The 25633-nt window shown below is 43.7% G+C and overlaps 1 protein-coding gene across 1 annotated transcript in view; it reads left to right on the top strand.

Moving 5' to 3' along the window:
* Positions 1–17962: 17962 nt before the first annotated feature.
* ANKRD29 (ankyrin repeat domain 29) overlaps positions 17963–25633 on the top strand; it is a 50489-nt gene continuing 42818 nt past the window's right edge. The window contains exon 1 of the mRNA XM_061130822.1: positions 17963–18057. Coding sequence (XP_060986805.1) covers positions 18037–18057 — 21 coding nt within the window. The 5' untranslated portion in view covers positions 17963–18036. The remainder of the gene's footprint in view (positions 18058–25633) is intronic.

The raw sequence follows: 25633 nt of genomic DNA on the forward strand, positions 1-25633 counted from the left end.
AAAGAAAGGATGTAAAATAATACATATGTACAAAAATTAACTGTATTTCTAAACACTAGAAACAAACCGTCCAAAAAGAAATTAAGAGTCATTTCATTTACAATATTCAAAAAGAATAAAAGTCTTAGGACTAAATTTAAGAAAAGAAGTGCAAGACTTGAACATTTAAACAGTGTTAACATGTAACCCAGCAATTACAATCCTAAGTCTGTATTCAAAATATTCACACACAAAAAAGTGTACATGGGTGTTCATAACAACATTCATAACAGCCAAAAAGTGAAAACAATTCAATGCTTACTAACTAGTGAATGGAAAAACAAAATGTGGTATAACCATCCAATGCAATATCATTAGCCATAAAAAAGAATAAAGATCTGATATGTGCTACAACATGGATGAACCTTGAAAAACATTACACTAGGTGAAGGAAGCCAGACACAAAAGGTCACATATGTAATGGGGAGTAACTGCTAATGGATATGGGAATGTTGGGGGGCGGGGGGGAATGATGCAAATGTTCTGGAATTAGATAGAGGTGATGGTTGTACGACTCTGTGAATATACAGTTGACTCTTGAACAACATGGATTTGAACTGCAAGTGTCCACTTATATATGGATTTTTTTTCAATAAATAGTTACTACAATACTTGTTTGTTTAGTCGCTAAATTGTGTCTGACTCTTTGCTACCCCAGGGACTATACCCCACCAGGCTCCTCTGTCCATGGGATTTCCCAGGTAAGAATACTGGACTGGGTTGCCATTTCCTTCTCCAACTACGTGGTCCTTGAAGCAGAACTGGGGATATAAGAAGCCACCTTAAAGTTATTCTTGAATTTTTGACTGGGGGGGGACGGTCAGCACCCCTAACCCCTACGTTGTTCAAAGGTCAACTTTAATACTAAAAAACACTGAACCATCCACTTTAAAAGTCAATTTATGGTATATGAATTGCATCTTAACTGTTACTAAAAAAGAATTTTTGCAGAACTGAAATATACATTATATATAAAAGTATATATAAATGTGTGCATGTGCATACATGTGTATGTGAAAGCACATTCAAAGAGATTTTGAAAGTTATACAAGAAGATGTTCAAAAGTGAATAGATGTGATAGAAGGAAGGGACTTTGTGTATATTCTTTTTGCTATGTCTATATTTTAAAATTTTTTCCAGTCATGAACCTATGCTGCTTTGCCCTAATAAGAACATTCATATTTTAATAAATTAATGAATGCCCAGCACTGCCTGGAATAGTCCCACTGAGGTGGTGTGGTTCTATCTAAATTGATGAAAGAACATTGTGAGAAATTGAGACAGATTTTACTTTCTTTTTATAAAGTCCTTCCAGACAAGATTATCTGAAGGAAAATATTCAACAAACAGCTAAGATTCCAAAATTCTTTTATCAATATGCAAATATGAAAGCAAAGTCTACATTGACGATACTGTTCTCTACCCAGCCAGTAACTCCCCATGAAATCAGGCCTGCTCACTGAGAGGCTCTGATGTCAGAACCCCTAGCAGCAGAATCGACCATCTGTGGATGCAAATCAGCACATCTTCCTCATAGAACTTTGTATTTTGCTCTGGTGATGATGGTGGTTTAGTTGCTAAATTGTGTCCGACTCTTGTGACCCCGTGGACTGTAGTCTGCCAGGCTCCTCTGTCCAAGGGATTCTCCAGGCAAGAATACTGGAGCAGGTTGCCATTTCCTTCTCCAGGGGATCTTCCCAACCCAAGAATTGAACCCGGGTCTCCTGCATTGTAGGCAAATTCTTTACTGACTGAGCTATGAGGGAGGCCAGTATTTTGCTCTAAAAGACAACAATTACAAGCATGACACACAAATTGCTGTATTGTACATGGCAGTATTTCTCTTTGATATGTTTTATTACAGTCCCTACCTAGTCAGACAGTATGTGATATCCTTGACTTCACACTGTCAATGCTATTTAAAAATAACTTTGTGATGTCAGAGCACAATAGGTATGTTTGCCACTGAGAACAGCTTTAAAGGTGAACAAATAAAAGCTACACATATAAAGTTCATATTTGTTAGTATAACTGTCTCTCTAAAGACTGTGTATCCAGGATCTTCCCTAGTGGTCCAGTGGGTAGAGTCTGCATATCTCCTGCAGGGGACCTGGGTTCGATCTCTGGTCAGAGCACTAGATCCTGCTCACCACAACTAAAGATCCCACATGCCACAGTGAAAATCAAAGATCCTGAGTGCTCTAAGACCCTGCACAGCCAAATAATTAGTTAATCAAAAAAAGACCATGTATCCAAAACAAATACCCCAGGAGCACCAACACTCCATAGTTCTAGATATGGGAGATTTGATGGGAATGATGACACTTTGACTGGGGGAGAGGAGAATGGCCACTCTTAAGTTTAATGAAGAAATGTGTGAGTAAGTGCTTTTAAATACTAAGGCAGCAAATAGAAGGCACACTTGCGTTTTTAAGGCAAAATGGGGCTCTTGTGTTTTAATGGCAAAAGATGATGCTTGAAGAAATTAAATGACTTGCCTACATTTTAAGAAAAATAGGAAAAATAAACAGGACTCAGATGTTCTGATTCTCAGTTCCTGCTCCTAGGAGGACTCTGGGGGGAAACCCATGTGAGGTGTGAAAGTTGCAGAAGTATCCCGAGCACAGGAGGAGATATTGCTTTACTTAGCTCTAGAGGGGTGGGTGTGAGAGACATGCAAAGAAGTGGGTAAACAAACCCAAACTAACACAGTGAACTTGGGGTTTGGCTGACCTCTTAATACTTCAGAAGTGATTCATGCATAACTATGTCCTTCAGATCTTAACTTAGAAATGCAACTTGCCTTGCCATTGTTGCAAAATATTTCCCTAGTATCAAGAAAGAAGACTGCAAGGGTGGTAACGGCACTGTTCACCAAGGGCATAATCAATAGGTTGTTATTTCCTTCTCTACCTAATCTCAAGGCTTCTTGTAAAGTAGTGATGCTCCCTTGACACATGGCCTGGGTCTGGCTCATAATCTCAGCTCAGAACCCCCAGTGTTCAAAGTGAGTGGAATTCTCAGTATCCAGTATTTCTACTCACAGCAAGCAGATCCCAGCTTCAGCAGGAACCTTGACATTGGTACGGTGCATTAGGACACTCCCTGGTAGTCAGCTCTGCCAAAGACCCTGTGAAGCACTCATATTCCAATTGCATGAATTTCCTCTCCAGCTCTTGTTTCACACACTCCACCTTGGCCTTTATATGAAATGTGCAGTTGGGCAGAGCAGGTAATTTTATATATTTGTTACTAAGGAGAATTCCTTTTTCCTCGCCAGCTGTATGTTACTAGAAGCAGTGGGGCTAGGATAAAAGAAAGACTGTATCTAGGTAATAAATAGCTTTTCTTAACAATGAAACTTTTTCCTATCAGCCCAGAGCTTACCCTGAAAGGTAAGTGGGCAGAAGTCATTATTCTCATTTTGTGGATGAGTGAAAATAAGGTAGTGAGTAATTAGACCATCTGGCTCAGGCATAGTGGAAATTTAAGAAATGGAGCCTTCACTCTCTTGACATGAAGGTTAAGTAATTTATCCGGCAGAGATTTTGAGTGAAAATTAGAAAGCAGCCTCTAAATTATACCCTTGAGTCATTTTCTCATTTTTCCAAACTTTTGTGCCACCCAAAAAGCAGAGACATTACTTTGCCAACAAACGTCCATCTAGTCAAGGCTATGGTTTTTCCAGTGGTCATGTGTGGATGTGAGAATTGGACTGTGAAGAAAGCGGAGTGCCGAAGAATTGATGCTTTTGAACTGTGGTGTTGGAGAAGACTCTTGAGAGTCCCTTGGACTGCAAGGAGATTCATCCAGTCCATCCTAAAGGAGATTAGTCCTGGGTGTTCATTGGAAGGACTGATGTTGAAGCTGAAACTCCAATACTTTGGCCACTTCATGCAAAGAGTTGACTCATTGGAAAAGACCCTGATGCTGGGAGGGATTTGGGGCAGGAGGAGAAGAGGACGACAGGGGATGAGATGGCTGGACGGCATCACTGACTCAATGGACATGAATTTGGGTAAACTCCGGGTGTTGGTGATGGACAGGGAGGCCTGGTGTACTGCAATTCACAGGGTCGCAAAGAGTCGGACATGACTGAGCAACTGAACTGAACTGAAATTTAAGGATTTGAACCCAGTTGAATGACTTCTATGACCACAAAATGTATCCAACTGGCAATGTTCAGCCACACTGCAGTTTATTTCCATGTCAAAAATACCTCACATCAGACACATGCATTTTGGTAAGAATTTGTCCAACAGATCCAATAGAGGATTGGTTCACAACAAAAGATGAAAACTCTTGTGAACAGAGACTGGCCCAAAGATATTTTTCTTTGTCTCTTTTGAGGTCTCTACGAAGTGAGTTATACTAAGCAGCAGATTGGTAAATACTTGTCAAAATTCAGATCGAATTAATTTTACTTAAATACTAGAACATAGGATTAGTAGGTAATTTTGTAAACCATATAATCACTGAAATCTCTCATCACTTAATGCTCTTTAATAACCATCTTAGTGCTGAGCAGTTCACAGAACACATGAGGGTGTTAATTTCAATACTTCTTTCTTTAACTGAAAGAAAATGAAAGCGAAGTCACTCAGTTGTGTCCAACTTTTTGCGACCCCATGGACTGTAGCCTACCAGGCTCCTCCGTCCATGGGATTTTCCAAGCAAGAGTACTGGAGTGGGTTGCCATTTCCTTCTTCAGGGGATCTTCCCCAACCCAGAGATTGAACCTGAGTCTCCCGCGTTATAGACAGATGGTTTAGTGTCTGAGCCACCAGGAAAGCCCTCTTTTTTTTTTAATTAATTTATTTATTTTAATTGGAGGCTAATTACTTTACAATAGTGTAGTGGGTTTTGCCATACATTGACATGAATCAGCCATGGCTGTACATGTGCTCCCCATCCTGAACTCCCCTCCCACCTCCCTCCCCACCCCATCCCTCAGGGTCATCTCAGTACACCAGCCCTGAGCACCCTGTCTCATGCATCAGACCTGGAAAGTCCTCTTTATTTAACTGAATAAATTCTTTATTTAATTGAAGTATAGTTAATTTACAATGTTGTGTTAGTTTCAAGTGTACAGCAAAGTGATTCGGTTATACATGTGTGTGTGTGTGTATATATATATATATATATATATATATAAAATCTTGTTCAGATTCTTTTCCATTAGAAGTTATTAAAAGACATTGTGTATAATTTCCTGTGCTACACAGTAGGTCCTTACTGCTAACCTACTAGGTATATAATAGTTTGTATATGTTAATCCCAAACTCCTAATTCCCCACTATCCCCTCTTTCCTGTTCCCCACTATCCCCTTTGATAGCCATAAGTTTGTTTTCTATGTCTCTGGGTCTATTTGTCTTGTAAATAACTTTTTGTATCATTTTTTTAGATTCCACATATTAAGTGATATTGTTAGAGGAAGCACACTGACTGAAACCGCCCACCCTGGCCAGGCACCATAGGAACCATTTGCATGAGTTGTTTTAGGACAGGAGGTCCTGGTAAGGAACACGGAACTAATAAGCCATCACCAACCGGAAGAGTTCAGGAAAGGTCAAAAGGAGACACCACATGTCCGACCCCCTCCCAGAATCCTTCTCTCTGGCATCCATCTTGACTGAACAAGGTGTGCACCACCAGGAAGGACTCTGAGTCAGAATGATTGGCTAAAGACAACCCAGAAACTAATCCCATCACTATAAAACCCGAGACTGTGAGCCATGTGGCAGAGCTGTTCTCCTGGGTTCCCTTACCCTTACCCACCTGCTCTCCACCCGGGTGCCCCTTCCCCAAAAAATCTCTTGCTTGGTCAGCACATGTGTCTGCTCAGACAATTCATTTCTGAATGTTAGACAAGAGCCCAGTTTGGCCCTGGAAGGGGTCACCCTTCCCGCAACAATATCATATAACACATTACTTTTTAAGAAGTCAATGTAGATTCAGCTTGCTCATTTCTCCATTTTTTTAATCTAGATTTGTAATAGAGTACCAAACGATGCTTATGGGACTCACTAACTATTTCCTTATCTCATACAGTGAGCTCTTCATGGAAGTAAATTCCAAAGATGATTCTGAGTGGCTGGTTAGACAGCCAGGCCTATAAATCAACTAGAAAATATGAGTATAACTTTGTGAGTGACTCTCAGGAAGTGGGAGGAGATGAGAGAGGGATAGAGTCAATGGTATGTAAATAATACGAAGAAATGAGAAAAAGAAATACCCAAAGAGTCATGGGAACTCTTAACATAATCTATGAAGGACATAGAAATGACTAGTTGCCTACCAAGAATTGGTTCTCCCCTTCCAGAGTGTAAAATTGTTCTGGAAAGTGGCTGCTGGCTCCAGGAATACATTTCCCACCCTACTTGCATCTAGGTGGGGTCATTAACTGATTTTGAACTAATGAAAGAGGGAGGAGAAGTGATCCATGAAAACCTCTTGCATGGTCCTTCACATTTTACCTCTTTTCCTGCCTGGGAGCTCAGGGCTTCAGTGCCCTAGGAGCCGATTATATTCTGTCCTACACTGTTTCCAACATTAAATATTATTTGTATTCAGCTCCATTGTAGGTTCCCTAACTGCAAGAAAAAGTGTCTCTTACACCACCTTGCAGAGTGATGATGACTTAATAGGTGTTTAATAAATACGTATGACTTGATCAGTTGGTTTGGTTGGTGTAATCTGGTGTAATTTTATAGCTCTTCATGCCATTAACTGTGTGCACATACTCAGTCGTATCTGATTCTTTGCGACCCCATGGACTGCAGTCTGCCAAGCTCCTATATCCATGGAATTTTCCAGGCAAGAATACTGGAGTGGGTTGCCATTTCCTCCTTCAAGGGATCTTCCCAACCCAGGGACTGAACCCACGTGTCCTGCATTCGAATTCTTTACTATTGGGAAACTTTACCCCCTGAGCCATCGGGGAAGCCCCAAGAGCATTCCCAAATACTGATGCCATCTTTCAATCTTTAGAACATCAGCTGTATTTTCCAAATATCATAATTCTGCCTTATTCAGAAAAATAGAATATGGATTTATATAACTTTTAAGCACAATTTAGTTTAAATTTTTTTTTAATTTTATTATTGTTACAGTGGTGGCCGCCCAGTGAACCACATCTCTCAGAACTCCTGTCCTTGTGTTGTTCCTTCCCACCCTGAGTCTGAGTTTGGTCTGATGACTTGCTTTAGTAAATGAGATATTAGCAAGTTTGGTGCAAAGAGAAACTTGACAAGTGTTTGTCATCCTAGAATTCTTGGAACATAGACCAACCACCCTGCTGAAGCAAGAATGTATAGAGAGGTCCTAAATATGTGAGGCCATGCTGAGCATTGTGAGTAAAGCCAGCTTGGTCTTAAAAGTCCCATTCAAGGCATCAGCTCAAGCCACCAGCAAGAGAGATCCCAGGTGAGACCAGCAGACCCGCCTAGTTGATTTCAGTCTAGGCTGCCAAATCATGAACAATTGAAAAGTTGTTTTAAGCCACTGGCTTTAGGGTGGTCTATTACACGATAGCAGATAACCACAGTAGTCAGAATCTTATTTCTTATTCATCAATATGCACATTCTGGTCTTAAATGCCTTGAGTTAGCATTAACAGTAAAATATATCAATAGAATACTCTTCCCAATTAGAATGAGGAAGTTTTATTTCTAGACACTCCTGGGAAACAGATTTTAGAAATTGACTTTTGCATTTAGAATTTTTTTTTCTATGTAGTTGATGTCTTTAAGACAAATGAAGTTTAGCTCTACTTATTTTTTTTCCTGGCTTTTGCCCTGGGTAAGCATCTAGGGAAATGAAAAATTTGATCTCATGAATTTTATGCCCTGTTTTTCGCTCTTGCCAAAATGCACTGCTAACTTCATTCCAAGTTTAAAAAAAAAAAAAAAAGTTCTTGTAAATGTGATATCTGCCACGGCATCAAGAGGAATGCCAGAAAAGACAATTCTATAAAAATAGATTTCTTCATTCTGTATCTATGTGATTGCACACAGAGACTCCGTTAGTAGCTATCTTGCGGGTCATAGTTTTTCTCTGAAAATAGGCTTTTTACCATTTGTGAGACTTTGGCCTCTTTTTTTCCCTCAACTTGGGTTGGTGTTTTATGTTTCCTTCTTTCCTTCTTCATGTACCTTTCATAGCTTGATCTCTGAAGGAAGTATTTCTCCCTTATCTCTCAGTTGGGAAGTGTAGTTTGCCTCGAATAAGAGTTTCTTTCATAAGTTCATAAAGCACTGGAAAATTCAAGAACACGGTAAGCAAAAAGTATTTTAAAACTGAAAGAAAAGGCAGCAAAAACTAGTTTTTCAGTTGTTGAGATGGTTTTAGAATGGTCGTTCCTCATTTAAATCACTGCTAATCAAAGTGTGGTCTGTGGACCACTGCCAGTCCCTACACTGTCATTGCAAAGAGAAAAATACAAAAACTGAGTGTTTATAAATATTTTTAGCGATTTGATATTGCCATGACAGCCAACCATGTGATCATTTTTCTCATAACCCAGTTTTATTGTATATTACAAAATACTGGTTAACAGTGGATTTGAATATTTTTAAAATGGTCTTTCTTCTCTGCTTAAAAAGCACTAGTGTAAATGATCTCTCCAAATTATCTTCCAGCCTCAGGCCTAGAAAAGTGTGGAACCCAGAGTGGGTAGGTAAAAAACATTTGTTGATTGATTGCTAATGACTTGATGGGCAGTTTCTAGTCCCATGATGCTCTAATAGTAAGTTAAATCTTTACCATTCACTAACCAATACATACAGCAAATATAAAAAAGTCAGAGTTTTACCAAGTTTTATTTTTTTTAAGGGCATGAAATAACCTGCCTAATTTTCTTGGCTTGGTATGAGTAATTAATCATACCCACATTTAGAGAACTCAAAAGAAATGACACATATGCTAAAGGTAAAATTAGCTTTCACTTACTCCATAATAGCACCGACTGATTCAGCTGTCTTTGAGCAAAGAGAGATGGTGTAAGGTGTTGAGCTCAACGTAAGGACAAAACCCATGACTCATTCCTTATGAAGAATAAATGCATCATTGGGTTATATCAGGTGAAAGCCACTCCTTACACTTAGTACAGGAAATCAGACTCCTTGAAGTCATGTGTCTTCAAAATCGCTTTATATCCTAGAACACCTTTATTAAATCAGACTCCAGATTAAGAAGGCTGAATATACACTAAATATTATGGTGTTTATCTGTAGGCCTCTTCCTGCCCCACAGCACCTCAGCTTCAGGGCAGCTTTGCTGTGGTTTTGCTCTGACCTCTGCCCTAGTCCCATTAATTGGGTGATGGCCTCCTTCCTGTAGGGCTTCCCTGTTGGCTCAGTGGTAAAAGAATCCTCCTGCAATGCAGGAGACATGGGTTCAACCCCTGGGTTGGGAAGATCATCCAGAGAAGGAAATGGCAACCCACTCCAGTATTCTGGCCTGGGAAATGCCACCGACAGAGGAGCCTGGTGGCCTACAGTCCATGGAGTCACAAAAGAGTCTGACACGATTTAGCAACTAAGCCACCACCACCTCTTTCCTATGTGATTGTAAGCAAGCCAGTTAGTCTTTATGTGCTTCAGATCACTCACTGGGGAAAAAAAAAACAAAAAACTTTTTTAATGAGGACAAGGACACCACGAAGAGTAACTGACATAAGGCGTGAATATGTCTGTGAAAGTGCTGGATGGGCCCCAGTTGGGGTTCACCATCCTTCTCCCTTCACCTTGCCCTTGCTCCTCTGACCAAGCTTTCACCATGTAGGGCAGTGAAGTAGTTAAGCCCACAGACTGCAGAGTCCTAAACTTGGGTTTAAATCTCAGCTCCCCCATCTGCTAGCTTCTGTGACTCTTTGACTTTGGGCAAGTTATTGAAGCTCTTTAAGTCCCAATCCCTTCATCTGAAAATTTTTACCCCCAGCAAGAGCTTTGTGACTGTGGAATGAAGACCATCTTAAGGGTTGAAAGCAATGCTAGCACACAGCACGCCTCCAGATTAGGCCAGCTATTGTTCTTTTCCACCCAGTTCCAGCAACAAGCTTTGACCCATTGTGTCTTCATTTCTGGCCCCGGGCCTGCCTAGGATCCGGATTACTCGGCATCTGGAAGCTTTCTTTGCTCCTGCCTTTAGACACCAGCTCTTAATGACTAAATTTCTGTTTTGACCTGCTGACCCCCTCTGCTGTTGCACTTGGGGCTCTCAGCATCCTAGAAGGCTGCCAGGTATCCTGTGGAAGCTCTCATTGCCTTAGGATCCTCCGGTCAGCTGTTCTGCCGTGTCCACACCTACTTTGTGCTCCCAGACCCCCCAGGACACTGCCCTCACCCCCAGGCTTCTCCACTTTCTGTTGGGAGCTCCTGGATCCCTGCCCCTCCGTGAGCCCAGCCTGCCCCAGGATTGAGCCAGAGGGGCCTCAGCCCCAGTTCTGACAGCACTTGCTGTGGAACAAGTCAGGGCATGGATCCCATCCTGAGACTGGCACATCACCAGGGGGTCAGAATGCCAGCACCAGACTGAAGGCAGATGTTACCAGAACTGTTTTGTCTAAAAACCACGTTTGATTATGGCTCTTCTGGAAGCTTCTGCTGACATTTCTCTTTGCAATGAAACCCTTTAAATTTTTCCATATACATCCTTGTACTTTTGTTTAAGTTTCCTTCTGCTGCCTCATCCCACTTTCTGGGGGAACTGAGAATTCCATACCTGCATAAAAGTCATCAAAAGTGGTCAGTGACCTAAGCTTCCTTTGAGCTGCATCTCTGGGGGAGTGAGGATGGTGGTTCTGTACAGCATGAGATCTCTCATCCAACTCAAAATTCCAGAGAGAGAGAGAGAGAGAGAGAGACAGAGAGAGAGAGAGAGAGAGAGAGAGAGAGAGAGGTGTGTGTGTGTGTGTGTGTGTGTGTGTGTGTGTGTGTGTGCACGCGCATGCGCACAGAGGGCATGCACACATACATAGAGTATCAGTTAATTTAAAACACACATAGACCCACACAAAGATGGAGTCACAACCCCTTAGCAATCACTTTCACACACATTCCAGGCCCCTCACGCACATTCCAGCCCCATTTTGGGGATCAGTGATGATTTGAGGTATGGGGTGGGGTAGCTCTGCTTTCAGTGAAATCATGATGGTTGTTCTGCCAGGCAGTAGCCCTGGTGCAAAAATAGGATTTTTTTTTTTAACCTGCCCAATGGCCTCCCTTATAAGCTAGTATCTACATGCCTTAGATTCCTGAGTAAGAGAAGAAACTCATCAACACAGTCTCCACATCTCATTAGAGAAAAGTGCATCAGAAGCTTTGGTTTCAGGTCTGAGAAGCTCATGGATCCTCAGATAACCTGTGAAAATTCATTCGTTCATTCAAAAATACTCAGTGAGAACCTGCTGATGTGTGCTAGGATCTGGACTTCTCGTTAGAGCTGCAAAGAGATTGAGACATCACTTCTGACTTAATGTGACCATATGGCTCATGGTCTGATTTTTAGTCTCACTGAAGTTCCTGTAACCCAACACTGCCTTGCAGTATAATCCTAGACTTGCCTGTAGGCTGTAGGAGGTCAATCAAAACATCTTCACTTAGGGCTCCTGCCACACTCGAAAACTGCCACTTTTTTTTTTTTTTTAACAGTCTTTTATTTATTTATTTTTGTATTAGTTGGAGGCTAATTACTTCGCAACATTTCAGTGGGTTTTTTCATACATTGATATGAATCAGCCATGGATTTACACGTATTCCCCATCCCGATCCCCCCTCCCACCTCCCTCTCCACCCGATTCCTCTGGGTCTTCCCAGTGCACCAGGCCCGAGCACTTGTCTCATGCATCCCACCTGGGCTGGTGATCTGTTTCACCATAGATAGTATACATGCTGTTCTTTTGAAATATCCCACCCTCACATTCTCCCACAGAGTTCAAAAGTCTGTTCTGTATTTCTGTGTCTCTTTTTCTGTTTTGCATATAGGGTTATCGTTACCATCTTTCTAAATTCCATATATATGTGTTAGTATGCTGTAATGTTCTTTATCTTTCTGGCTTACTTCACTCTGTATAAGGGGCTCCAGCTTCATCCATCTCATTAGGACTGGTTCAAATGAATTCTTTTTAATGGCTGAGTAATATTCCATGGTGTATATGTACCACAGCTTCCTTATCCATTCATCTGCTGATGGGCATCTAGGTTGCTTCCATGTCCTGGCTATTATAAACAGTGCTGCGATGAACATTGGGGTGCACGTGTCTCTTTCAGATCTGGTTTCCTCAGTGTGTATGCCCAGAAGTGGGATTGCTGGGTCATATGGCAGTTCTATTTCCAGTTTTTTAAGAAATCTCCACACTGTTCTCCATAGTGGAAACCTGCCACTTTTAAGACACAGTTTGATCCCTGGGTTGGGAAGATCCCCTGGAGGAGGAAATGGCAACACACTCCAGTATGCTTGCCTGGGAAATCCCATGGGCAGAAGAAAGCCTGGTGGGCTACAGTTCATGGGGTCACAAAAGAGTTGGACACGACTTAGTGACTAAACAACAACACAGTTACATTACCAAACAAGGGTTCCAAAAGTCAATCTGTTATTGCCACAAACAAAATTAAACTTGAAGTCCACTCTTGCTCCCATGCGAGACTGTGAGAGAATTTCCATAGCAAGGAAGTCTTCTAGCCCATTTTCCCTAAGGATTGAACTCAGCTTTTTTGGTTTCTTTTAAACAGTTTCGGTTCAATTAAACATTAAGTGAAACCAGTCCTGACTTTGCTAATGATTTAGACTGTGTGCACGTGTCTACTGCACTTTTACCCCTGTGAGTTTAACAACTTGGTAATAAAATGTAAAGACCGAGAGTTCAGCTGGTTAGCATTCAGGATCCTCAGTTCATTAAAAAAAATAAAGTTCTTACATGGATACTCCAAAGCCTCAGTGGAATGCTCAAGGCAGATTCACTAAGGACGTACCTCTGCCGGGCCCATCCATAATAGCTGCTCTTATTCCCAAGGGCCAGATTACCGGCCCAGTGATAGAGTACTTTCCAGTTATTAACCCAGACTTTTTAAACGAATGTTGGAAATCGAGGCAGCTGATAGAGTTGTACAAAGATGCTAGACATCCAAATAAAAATCAAACACTGCAGAAAACATCTGGACATCTGACCAATGAATGAAGGCTCTGGGGCTGCTATTTCGACCCCAGTGCTTAGTCCACTGGGTCAGAGTAGCCTTGAGTAGGGGCAGAAAGCCTGGGTCTCTAAAAGTCCCATGTCAATGTCATGAGATGTGGGCCCTGAAAAGACAGCATGACCTTGGCAAGGTGACTCTCTGCAGTTGAGGCAGTCCCGAAGGGCGAGCAGCTCAGAGTTATCTGCCAACAGTACTCGAATAACTGGGGGACACATCACAGCCCCAGCTACCGCCTCTGGTCTCAGGACCACAACTAAAGCTTCTCATCTCACTCCTCGAGTATCTGTTCCAGAGTTTCCTCATCCTCAGCCAGCATATCTGTTCATCTTACCTGGTAGAATAACCCAGGTCCTCATCCCTGGGGAGTGCAAACCCTGATCACTGTGTACTTCTCAGGCTGGAGTTTCATCCATGGTCCATTTAGCATTAACAGTGATCAAGAGGTACCAAGGAAAGCACCCGGGTTCCATAAGAACTCCCCCTGCTCCCTCTGGTCCGCAGCAGCCCCTCTTCTTCCTAATGATCATGGCCAATTACACCTGCCAAGATGGTGACTCCCCTTCTCCCCTGCTACTCCTGGACACAAAGAACCTAAAGCACCCAGGCCATGGCCATAGGTTATAGCTCAATGGAACTATTACTATGCCCACTGGTGGAAGTGTTTTCCCTTTTGAAAACCAGGACTTGTAAACTGGCTGAGCCTAGAGTTGCTGGGACAGGAAACACAAGTGGGTCACTGAGAGTCATGGTAAGTGGGCCACTCCTGCTCCCACCCCCTGATCTGCAGCCCCGCGTATTCTTCCTATGGGACACAGCGCCACAGACAGCTCTTTGACTTAAACTGTATATTGTGTCCTAGAAGACAGTACTCTATGCTCCTAAAATATCATTCTCCAAATTAGTGCTTCAGCTATGTAACCCCCACACTCAAGTGATTGTCAGCTTTGGATAATATGAATGCCACAGTCTTCAGCCCATAAGTGCGCCTCTTTTGCTATAAAGTGGGTTTGACATAACATTACTCTGGATTCTGTGCCAGTCCACTAATCCAACAAACACTCCACAAGCTCCCAGATAGCAGTGCTGGCTGACGCCCCACAGGCAGGAACGGCAAACCCACCGCTGGAATGTGTCTATTCCTGGCAAAAGAAATCATTGGTTTTCTAGGATGAACTGTATCCAGTATAGTCAATTTGCCACCAAATGAGCAGGTGACCTCCTCCAGGGATGACGACATATTGGTCACTCAGCATTGAGGCCTGTTATTGGCCATAAAGTGGCCACAGTAGCTAGATCAGGCTTGGTAAGTGGGAGCCCCTGCTCTAGGGCCCATTCTGAGTCTTATCACTGACCTTCATCCCTCCCAGCATGGCTGTATCACCCCCAAGCCCACCATGCCAGCACTGGGTGAGTCCAATGATGGAGGCTGGTTGATGTCAACTGGTAAGGCATTGTGTCTATTTTGTCATTAAGTGCCTTTCTTGTTAAGCATTAAGATATATTAATTTTTTATATTACTGCTCAAAAAGAAAGGCACTAAATGATAAAATAGACATAATGCCTTACCAGTTGACATTAACCAGCCTACCATATATTACAAAAAGAGGGAGAAGGTTCAGTAAACCAGTCTGACCCACTTCACAGTACTGTCTAGAGCAAGTCCTGCTGCAACATAAACTGGGACAGTGCAAAATCGAGAACAAACACATTACAGCCTGTGCTCGTGTAAATGGCAGTGATAACAAATACGGCCTCATTTGAAATGAACACAGATGTCTATGCTTCTGTGTTGTGGGTGTCTATAGAGGAGTGGTGGGTTTTCTAACAGTATAGATAAAAAGAACACAATTCCTGAATCTATTCAATAAATGATTAATACATTTTGACCACCTACCATAACTCCAGCTGGAACTAGCCCTTGAAGAAGAGAAAAGACATATGATAAGACTCAGAGTCTGGCTTTGAAGATTTGAAACTCTGCTGGAGGAGTCGGAAGTAGAAGCAAGGTCTAGAGAAACACAGATCACAGGCTGAGGGATGTGGTACAGAGTGGGACTGCAGAAGGAACTCAACAAAGCTGGGATGGCTGAGCGGCCGTTCAGGAAAGGGCTTGACCTGGGAGTGACCTTGCTAGGTCAGGACGGGGCTTAGGGCAGACCAGACAGAGAGGGAGACATAAGAGAGCTATGGGGATGGGAGGGAGGGTGGTAACAAGGAGAATCCTCTGACAAGTGTGGAGCCCCTCTGTTGGGAAAGAGAAAGTTTTTGAATATGGGGATGGGGCCACAGGGGTTCAAGTTCCTGTGTGAGGGCTGGTGGGTCCCTGCTAAGTTTTGGAACAGGTGGTTTTAGAAGGAGGTGCCTGGCTGTGAGTAGGAGAGTTTTGCTCTGTTTGGGGGCTTCTTCATGAAGATGAGCTAAGCCAGGCATGCCAGAGGGTGTCCAGGCACATTCTTTCCTGCGACTTTGACAAGAATTCCATCAGCAGCCTGGCCAGAGACGATGCTAAAAACAACTCTGAGTGGCAAGTGCAGTTGTGGAAAACAAACAGGCTTTGGAGTCAGAAAGACTTCAAGTTCTAGCCTGATCTCTCATGAGCAGATGACTTCATCTTCCAGAGCCTTAGTTTTTCCAACTATGGAATGGGCATAACACCCATCTCATAGCATTCTTATAAAGGAGGCACCTTAGCACTCAAAGTACTCTATAGCACTCAATATATTACTTCTTTTCATTCTCTCTTTTTATCAAAACTGTTAATAAAACAAAACCTATTATGCTTGATCTTACTTATAAGGTAATGTCACGTCAAAACTATCTCATCAACGTCAAAACTATCTCATCCATAGACACCAAATGCAGGGTAAAAGTTTTGAGTTATTCTTGATTTAAAAAAATTTTTTTTATTATTCTTGGTCACACCACATGGTATATCAGATCTTAGTTCTCTGACTAGGGATTGAACCCAGGATCCCTACAGTGGAAGTACAGAGTCTTAACCACAGGAACACCAGGGAAGTCCCTCTTTCTTGATTTAAAAAATTAGAAGTTCCTATCAAATTCTGGTACACTTTTTCTTAAAATTGTTTTAAACACAAAGCAATACAATTTATCCACCGTATTTATACAAGATAAACATTTCATATCCTTTATGAACTTCAACTTGAAGCTGTATTTCTTAACTTTTAAACTAAAAATTCATTACAAATTTATTTGAGGAAAAGGTAGAGGCTCAGAGATGACAGGGAGAATGAGTGGATTCCTGTAGTAGGAAGTTGTGAGATGTCCACTTTTACTTTAGCATTCAGATTTTCTAGAAAGGCTATTACTGCTTTTTATACTTTAAAAATAAAATATTTTTAATTTTTAAGAAATATGACTCTCCCACTTTTATTTCCCTCAAATCAGTCCTGGGCAATCAGCCAGCAGTTTGTATGAGGGAGTGGACAATGACTGCCATACATACTGTGGGTGTGCAGGAAAGGTCAAGAGGAGGAGCTGACTGTGTGATAAACGTGTGGAGGAATATGTGTATATTTCAAATTGTGCCCTTCACCGTCAGAAAGGAAAAATACCATTTATCACTCATTCAATCAAAAGGCTTGTTTCCCAGCTCTTTTCTGCAAGAGGGACAAAGCTCAAATTCTTAGAAAAGTAAAAGAAGCAAAAGAAAACCTAGAAGGACAGAAAATAGCCATTTGAAAGAGTTGTGAGATGATGGGTGAAGTTTCTTTTCTCATGTTTCATTTCCATCATCATCATATTTGTGCTGTAATGAAGGTTGAGAGTCATTTGATGCAGACTGTGCCCTACTAGAGGATGTGTGTGTGTGTGTGTGTGTGTATTTGTGTGTGGATGTGTGTGTAGTGTGTATACATGGCTGTGTGTGTATCTATGTATTGATTGTGAACCTGTGTGTGTGGAATGTACAGGCTGTGTAGAGACTGCAGTGCATGCAGAGGGTGTGTGTGTGTGAGACAGAAATGTGGATGTGCATGGAGTGTGTGCATGGGAGAGAGGGTGTGGATGTGAGGGGTGTGGATGTGTGTTTTTTCCTCTTGAACCAAAATTTTATTTTTCAAAATTTTATTTTAAATTATTAGGTTTTTAGAGCATACGAAACATCTTCATAACGGAGGACGTATCAGGATGTCAGCACATGGAACTACAACAAAATTTTTATACAACTTTTGAAATATTGATATGCTTATTTCTTTTGTGTATGAACGGCACGGTTAGCTTAAATCAGCTTTGTCGTGGATTATCAAGTTGGATTTTCAGCTAGGGTTGAAAACGTGGCTAGGGTTGTGTGTGTGTGGAGGCTGGAGAGTGTGCACAGAGTGGGGTGTCCAGTTTGGAGTGTGAGTGAGTGAGTCTGGATGTGTGCATAGTGACGTGAGGTTGTGAGTGTGCAGCGGTGCGTGCATGAACCTCGCGTGTGTGTGTGTGTGGTGTGTGCACAGTGCGAGCGGAGTTGGGAGTGTTTGTGCGGTAGGTGCGGCGGTGCGGGTGGGGTGGGGATGGGGGTAGGGGGATGGGGGAGGGTCGTCTGAGGGGGTGCCCCTTCCCTCCCCTCCTTCGTCCCCCCTCCCTCTCCCTCCTCCGTCCCTCCTCCCACCCCCCCCTCCTCCTCATCCCTCCCCCTCCTCCCCCACCCCGGCCCGGCCCGGTCTGCGGCGGCGGGAGCGCGCGGCGCCGCGGAGGCCGCCCCTCTGCGGAAGGCGGCGGGAGAGGGAGGGAGGCAGGCCGGTGCAGAACGTCCGGGCCGGAAGCGCGCGGGGCCCGGCGGGGCGGCCGCGGACATGTGCAAGATGTCGTTCAAGGTGAGCGCCGCGCCTGCGGGAGGGCGCGCCGGGCGGGCGGCCGACCTGCAGCGGCGGGGCCGGCGCCCTCCGTCCGCCCGGAGCCGCCGCGGGCCCGCAGGAAGGGGTGGGCGCCGCCCCGAGGTGGGCTGCGGGGACCGGGAGGGAGCGGCCGGGCCGGGCTGCCCCTGTGGTTTGTGATCTGGGGGCGCGGGCTCTGCGGGAAAGGCTTTGCGCACTTCTGGCTGCAGGCGCGGTGAGCCGGGCCGCGGCGCGCCGGGCGGCGGGGACTGTCGCCGGGGTAACGGGCGGGCGGGGGCGGGGAAGGAGCCCTGGGTCGGCGCTCCTCGCGGGGACCCGGGCTGCCAAACCGATTCCTGCATCCGTGCTCCCTAACGCCAGCCGCCCCACTGCCGCTTCCTCCCGGAATACTTTCTCGACGCTGGAGCTGAGGGACCAGCGCCGAGCGAGCTGCAATTGATTACCAGGCTGCAGTTGATTACCGGAGAGTTTATTAAAGTCATTCATTTAACCCCCTCATTTTCGGGTGAAAATGAGGTTCATTGATTTGCCTGTATTGAAGATGTTAATAAAAACATTAGTTAAAATGGACTGAGCACATAAAATGTGCCCAACTCTGATCCAGGGGCTCCACGGTTCAAGTTCTGAACCTTCCGGCGTAACCACGAGATGGTACTTTGCCACTGCCGCCCCCCCCACCCCATCACCACCACCCTTTCTAAATAAGAAAACTAAAACATGAAGAAGTTAAGTAACTCTTCCTACAGCCGTGCAGCCAGTGAGCGAATGGTGTGTAGACTGAAACCCTAGTGAGTCTGGCTCCAGGGCAAGTGTGATCCCAGCTCTTACAATAGCTCATTTAAGCAGAGGAATGTCGCTGTGAGATTTGCATCTCAGAAAGATCTCTGAGCCGGTGCGCTTCCCAGGTGGCTCAGAAGTCAAGAATCCGCCTGCAATGCAAGAGACACTGGTTTGATCCCTGTGTTGGGAAGATAACCCTGGAGAAGGAAATGGCAACCCACTTCAGTACTCTTGCCTGGGAAATCCCATGGATAGAGGAGCCTGGCTGGCTATGGTCCATGGGATCGCAAAAGAATAGGACATGACTTAGGGACTAAACAACAACAGTTCAAAGACTAGAACCGAGCTGGGAGACCAGTCAAGACTATGTTGGGGACATCTTGTTATCAGGCTAGGTACCAGACTAGGGCACAGATTTTGAGAATGGAAGAAAACAGACAAATGTTGAGTGACTTAAACATTTTTAATCAGCAGAGTTCAGTGATTGATATTATTCACTGGGCTAGGGAAGGCCAGAGAGATAAAGATAAAATGTTTGGTGTGGGACATGTAAAGTTTCAGGATGGAGATGAGTCCAAGTAGAGATGTTAGACAGATGTACAAACTGGAAGCCCAGGAGAGTAGTCTAGGCAGGAAACAGAGATGACATTTAAGAGTGAACAGTGCTAAGTGGTCGTTGAACCCATGGGATTGAATGTGGCTGCCCAGTGAGATCATGTAAAGATAATAAATTAGAGGACTGAGAACAAATTCCTAAAGAACCTCAGGACTTAAGAATGAGTGGAATAAGAGAAACCCATTGAGAAAATGGGAGGGCGGGGAAATGGTAGGCAGAAATGTATGAGAAGAATCAGAAGCATGTGCAGTCATTAAGCCAAGAATCTCTAGCCTTTCAATAAAGGTGGAGAGGGATGCAGAATTAAATACCTCAGAGAAATCAAACAAGCTAAGAATCGAAAAGTGCCCATTGAACTTAGTAATAGAAGAGGCTCTGGTGACCTTGTTGAGAACAGTTTCAATGCAATGTTGTGTTCAGAAGCCAGACTGTAATAGCTTAAAAAGAGAGTGGGTGGAAACCACAAATGGAGAGAACTCTTTCAAAAAATTGGAAACAGTGACTGAGGTGGGAATCCAGATTTGGCCAAGGGTTTGTTTGCTTTAAAATGGTAGAGACTTGAGCATCTTTATTTTTTATTATTATTATTTTTGGTTGCACCACACAGCTTGGAGGATCTTAGTTCCCCTGAAAGTGAAAGTCATTCAGTCATGTCCGACTCTTTGCAACCTGATGGGCTATACAGTCCATGGAATTCTCCAGGCCAGAATACTGGAGTGGGTACCTGTTCCCTTCTCCAGGGGATCTTTCCAACCCAGGGATTGAACCCAGGTCTCCTGCATTACAGGCAGATTCTTTACCAGCTGAGCCACCAGGAAAGCCCAAGAATACTGGAGTAGGTAGCCTATCCCTTCTCCAGTGGATCTTCCCGACCCAGGAACCCGTGTCTCCTGCATTGCAGGTGGATTCTTTACCAGCAAGGATTGAACCTGAGCCCTCAGTGAAAGCATGGACTGCCAGGGAAGTCCTGATCATCTTTAAATGATAATAGACATTTCAACTCTAATGGCAACCCACTCCAGTACTCTTGCCTGGAGAATCCCAGGGATGGGGAGCCTGGTGGGCTGCCGTCTATGGGGTCGCACAGAGTCGGACACGACTGAAGTGACTTGGCAACAAGACATTTCAACAGTAAACAGACAACCTAGTTTTGAAATGGGCAAAGGATCTGAATAGAAGTTTCTCCCAAGGAGATATACAAATGGTCAATAAGCCACTGAAAGGATATTTGACATCAGTAGCCATCAGGAAATGCAGTGAGACACCACAGTCACACCCCTTAGGATGATTATAGTCAACAAGACAGACAATGACAAACATTGGCAAGAATCTGGAGCAACTGAAAACAACAACAAAAAGAATGTGGAGAAATTGAAAACAAAACAACAAAGAATGTGGAGAAATTGGAACCCTCCTCCATTACTTGTAGGAATGTGAAATGATACAGCAATAATAGAGAACAGTCTGGTCATTCTTCAACAAAATTAACCAAAGAGTTGCCATAGGACCCAACAACTCTGCTTCTAGATGTATATGCAGGAGAAATGAAAACATATGTCAGGAATTTATATCTCATGGTGGTGGAGACTGGGAAGCCCAAGATCAAGCTGTTGACAGTTTTGGTTTCTGGTGAGAGCCCACTTCCTGGCTTGCAAACAGCTACTTTCTGACTGTATCCTCAGATGAGAGAGAGAGTGAGCTCTAGTGTCTTCCTTTCTTTGTAAGGGCACTCACCCCACCATGGGGGCTCCACCCTCATGGCCTCATCTAAACCCGATTACCTCCAGACATCACACTGGGGGGTTAGGACTTCAACATACGAACCCAGAGAGGAGAGGACACAAGATTCGGACCATAACATGGTGTATCCAAATGATGGATCATTCAGCCAGCAAAAGGAATGAATCTCTCATATGTGCAGCAATGGGGATGGACCTTGAAAACATTATGTTAAGTGAAAAAGGCCAGACACAAAGGCGTCATGTTACAGGTTTCCATTTATATGGTGTTAGTCACTCAGTTGTTTCCGACTCTTTTGCGACCCCATGGACTGTAGCCCACCACGCTTCTCTGTTCGTGGAATTCTCTAGGCAAGAGTACTGGAGTGGGTTGCCTTTCTCTTCTCCAGGGGATCTTCCTGACCCCGGGTTCAAACCTGGTGACTCCTGCATTGCAGGCAGATTCTTTACCGTGTGAGTCACTGTGGAAACCCCCTCCCCACCATTCATGTGAAGTGTCCAGAATAGGCAAATCCATAGAGACAGAAAATAGATTGGTGGTTGCCAGGAGCTGGGAGAGAGGGGGTAATGCAGAGTGATTGTTAATAGGTATGAGGTTTCTCCTGGTTGATGAAAATATTCTGGGATAAGGTGATGGTTGTAAAACCTTGAGATTAAAGTAAAAACCACTGAATTATATGCTTTAAAAGGATGGGTTTTGGTTTTGTTTTTTGTTTTTTTTTTTTGGTCAGTCTATTCGTTGTTTTTTTTGTTTTTTAAATTTTTTATTTTGTATTGGGGTACAGCCCGTTAACAATGTTGTGATACTTTCAGATGAACAGGAATGGACTCAGCCATACATATATATGTATCAATTCTCCCCCAAACCCCCCTTTAAAAAGATGAATTTTATGGTATTGGGTTGGCCAAAAAGTTCATCTGGGTTTTTCATCATAGTTATGGAAAAACTTGAATGAACTTTTTGGCCAACCCAATATGTAAAGTATTAGTTCTAAAACTAAAGTAAGTCATGTCTGACTCTTGTGACCCCGTGGACTGTAGCCCACCAGGCTTCTCTGTCCATGGGATTTTCCAGGCAAGAATACCGGAGTGGGTTGCCACTTCCTTCTTTAGGGAATATTGCCCACCCAGGATCAAACCCGGGTCTCTTACATTGAAGGCAGACTTTTTGACCGACTGAACCGAGTATCTCCGTACAGAAGTTTTTTTTTTTTTTTTTTTTTCCCCGTACAGAAGTGTTTTAAGATGGCAGCAGGGAGTGCTGAGAAAGCTTATGCGTGGAGAGGATGGTCGAGCTGAGTGCTGAAGTTCTCAGAGGTGGGAGAGCAGAGGCACTGATGTTTTGTAAATCAAAGGCCAGGATGAGCTCAGAATTTGCGGTGGGCAGAAGGGAAGATGCCAATATTTTCAGTGAAGAAGGAAAAATGATCCAGAGGCCACAGCTACCTTGAGGTGGGGCAGAGGATGAGAAAGGTGGGATGGCCTGAGTCTTGAAGCAGCAGAAATGTGTACACCTGCTGAGAAAGGGTGTCTGGAAGTCAGGTGAGGAGGGTCCAACCCCATTCCCCACCCTAGTGTGTCTATGGGAGCAGGTTTAGCAACCCCTCCCTGCACCCCCGTCCCCCGCCCCCCACCCAGGGAGACTGGAAGCTTGGTGCTAGGTGAAGGAGGAAGACAGTTGATTTTTTAGATAGTAGAGGAATTCTAAAAGGCACATAAAGAAGATTTGAGGGGCAGCGGGGGAGAGTCGAAGGCTGGGTGACTAACCGTGTACTAGCCCCAGCTAATATCATGTTGTTTAGTCGCTCAGTTGTGTGACTCTTTGCGACCCCATAGACTGTAGCCCACCAGGCTCTTCTGTTCATGGGATCCTCCAGGCAAGAATACTGGAATGGGTTGCCATTTCCTCCTCCAGGGGATCTTCCCAACTCAGGGTTCAAACCCGTGTCTCTTATGTCTTCTGCACTGGCAGCTTTACAATTAGTGCCAGAATGTGCCCACAGCCCATGATAAATATACAGGATGTCCATGGTGCTCTAGTGGTTAAGATTTCCCCTTCCAATGCAGGGTGTGTGGACTTGATCCCTGGTTGAGGAGCTGTAAGATTCCACATGCTTCTTGGCCAAAAATACAAGACATAAAACAGAAGTAGTATTGTAACAAATTCAATAAAGACTTCAAAAAATGGTCCACATTAAAAAAAAAAAAAACAATCTTTAAAAAAAATAGCAACTTTTGGGAATTCTCTGGTAAGTCCTGTGGTTAAGACTCAGTACTTTCACTGCTTGGGGTCCAGGTTGAATCCCTGGTCAGGGAACTAAGATCCCAACCACTTTTATTGTACATTTTTGGAAGGGTTTTTATAATATTGCTTTTAAAATTATTTAGCAACAAATAATCTTTAATTTAGACTTCTCCAGTGGCTCAGTGATAAAGAATCCACTTGCCAGTGTAGGAGACACAGGTTCAATCCCTAGGTTGGGAAGATACCCTAAAGAAGGAAATGGCAACCCCCTCCAGTATTCTTGCCTGGGAAATCCCATGGACAGAGGAGTCTGGTGGGCTACAGTCCCTGCGGTCATAAAAGAGTCAGACATAAATGAGTGACTTAAGAACAGCAGCCTTTAATTTACATTTGCCCATGATTTTTCTGCAATTCAATAGTTCTTGTATATTGGGAAAATCAGACCTGCAGATTTTATTGTGTCAGCAATATTTTGTGAATATCAATTTTAGCAATTGACATGTTAACATTTTGTAGATATTGAATGATGTTTTCATTGACTGATTTTGGAGCCATTGTTTCATTTTCATAGGTGGCTGAAAGGTTGGAGGTCCTAGGCCCTTTGTTTCCAAGGCCTGCATTGAAAAGACTCAGCTGTTGGCTGAGTCTGTGGGTGGATAAACAGGGCTTTAGAAACCACAATTTATCTTCTTCTCGATGACTCAGAGTCACCACTCATAGGACTATTTGCTTCTGAACCACCGGGACACTTGTTTTATCCTTTCTCCGTTATGTTGTCAACAGTCTCTTCTCGCTGGTAGTGCTTTACCTTCAGTAAATTTCCTCTATCAACATTTTGTTGTAGTTCAGTTGCTCAGTTCTGTCCAACTCTTTGCGACCCCGTTGACTGCAGCATGCCAGGTTTCCCTGTCCTTCACCATCTCCCGGAGTTTGCTCAGACTCATGTCCATTGAGTCGGTGATACCATGCAACCATCTCATCCTCTGTTGCCTCCTTCTCCTGCCTTCAATCTTTCCCAGCATCAGAGTTTTTTCTAATGAGTTAGCTCTTCTCCTCATCTTTGGCCACCTCATCTAAAGATCTGACTCATTAGAAAAGGCAACTACTAATTTGTTCTGGTTGGGAAAGGAGATACATATTTGCTGGAATTGTTTTTAAAGTAAAAAGAACTCAGAGTGCAGGTCTGAGTCTTTTTTGTGGAAGAAACCTCATGGATTTCAGTACATTGACTTTTGTCTTTCAGTTCAACTCAGTTCAGTCACTCAGTGATGACCAACTCTTTGTGACCCCGTGGACTGCAGCATGCCAGGCTTCCCTGTCTATCACCAACTCCCGGAGCTTGCTCAAACTCATGTCCGTGGAGTCGGTGATGCCATCCAACCATCTCATCCTCTGTCGTCCCCTTCTCCTCCTGCCTTCAATCTTTCCCAGCATCAGGGTCTTTTCAAATGAGTCAGTTCTTCCCGTCAGGTGGCCAACGCATTGGAGTTTCAACTTCAGCCTCAGTCCTTCCAATGAATATTCAGAAGGAGTGATTTCCTTTAGGATTGACTGGTTGGATCTCCTTGTAGTCCAAGGGCGTCTCAAGAGTCTTCAACACTATAGTTCAAAAGCATCAATTCTCCAGTGCTCAGCTTTCCTTATAGTCCAATTCTCACATCCATACATGACTACTAGAAAAACCGTAGCTTTGATTAGATGGACCTTTGGTGGCAAAGTAATGTTTCTGCTTATTAATATGCTGTCTAGGTTGGTCATAGCTTTTCTTTTATCTTTATAACAGCTATTTCAACTACTCAGGATTTATTCTTTGGGGCTGAGGTTGCCAGAAGTCCAGCACAATTTGTAAGTTAGACCCTAACCCAGTGAGGGGGAGTCACTATTCCAGAGTGTAGATAGCTAGATAAAGAATAATACCTGGGTCTTTCTTGATCATGTCTTACCAGAGAGGATTTGTTGTTTAGTTGCTGAGTTGTGTTCAACTCTGTGACCCCATGGACTGTAGCTCGCCAGGTTCCTCCATCCATGGAATTCCCCAGGCAAGAATACTGGAGTGGGTTGTCATTTCCTCCTCTAGGGGATCTTCCTGACCCAGGGATCGAACCGGTGTCTCTTATGTCTCCTGCATTGGCAGGCGGGTTCTTTACCACTGAGTCACCAGGGAAGCCCTGAATG

Source organism: Dama dama, chromosome 27 (genome assembly GCF_033118175.1).
Source record: "Dama dama isolate Ldn47 chromosome 27, ASM3311817v1, whole genome shotgun sequence".
In the NCBI taxonomy this organism is placed as follows: domain Eukaryota; kingdom Metazoa; phylum Chordata; class Mammalia; order Artiodactyla; family Cervidae; genus Dama; species Dama dama.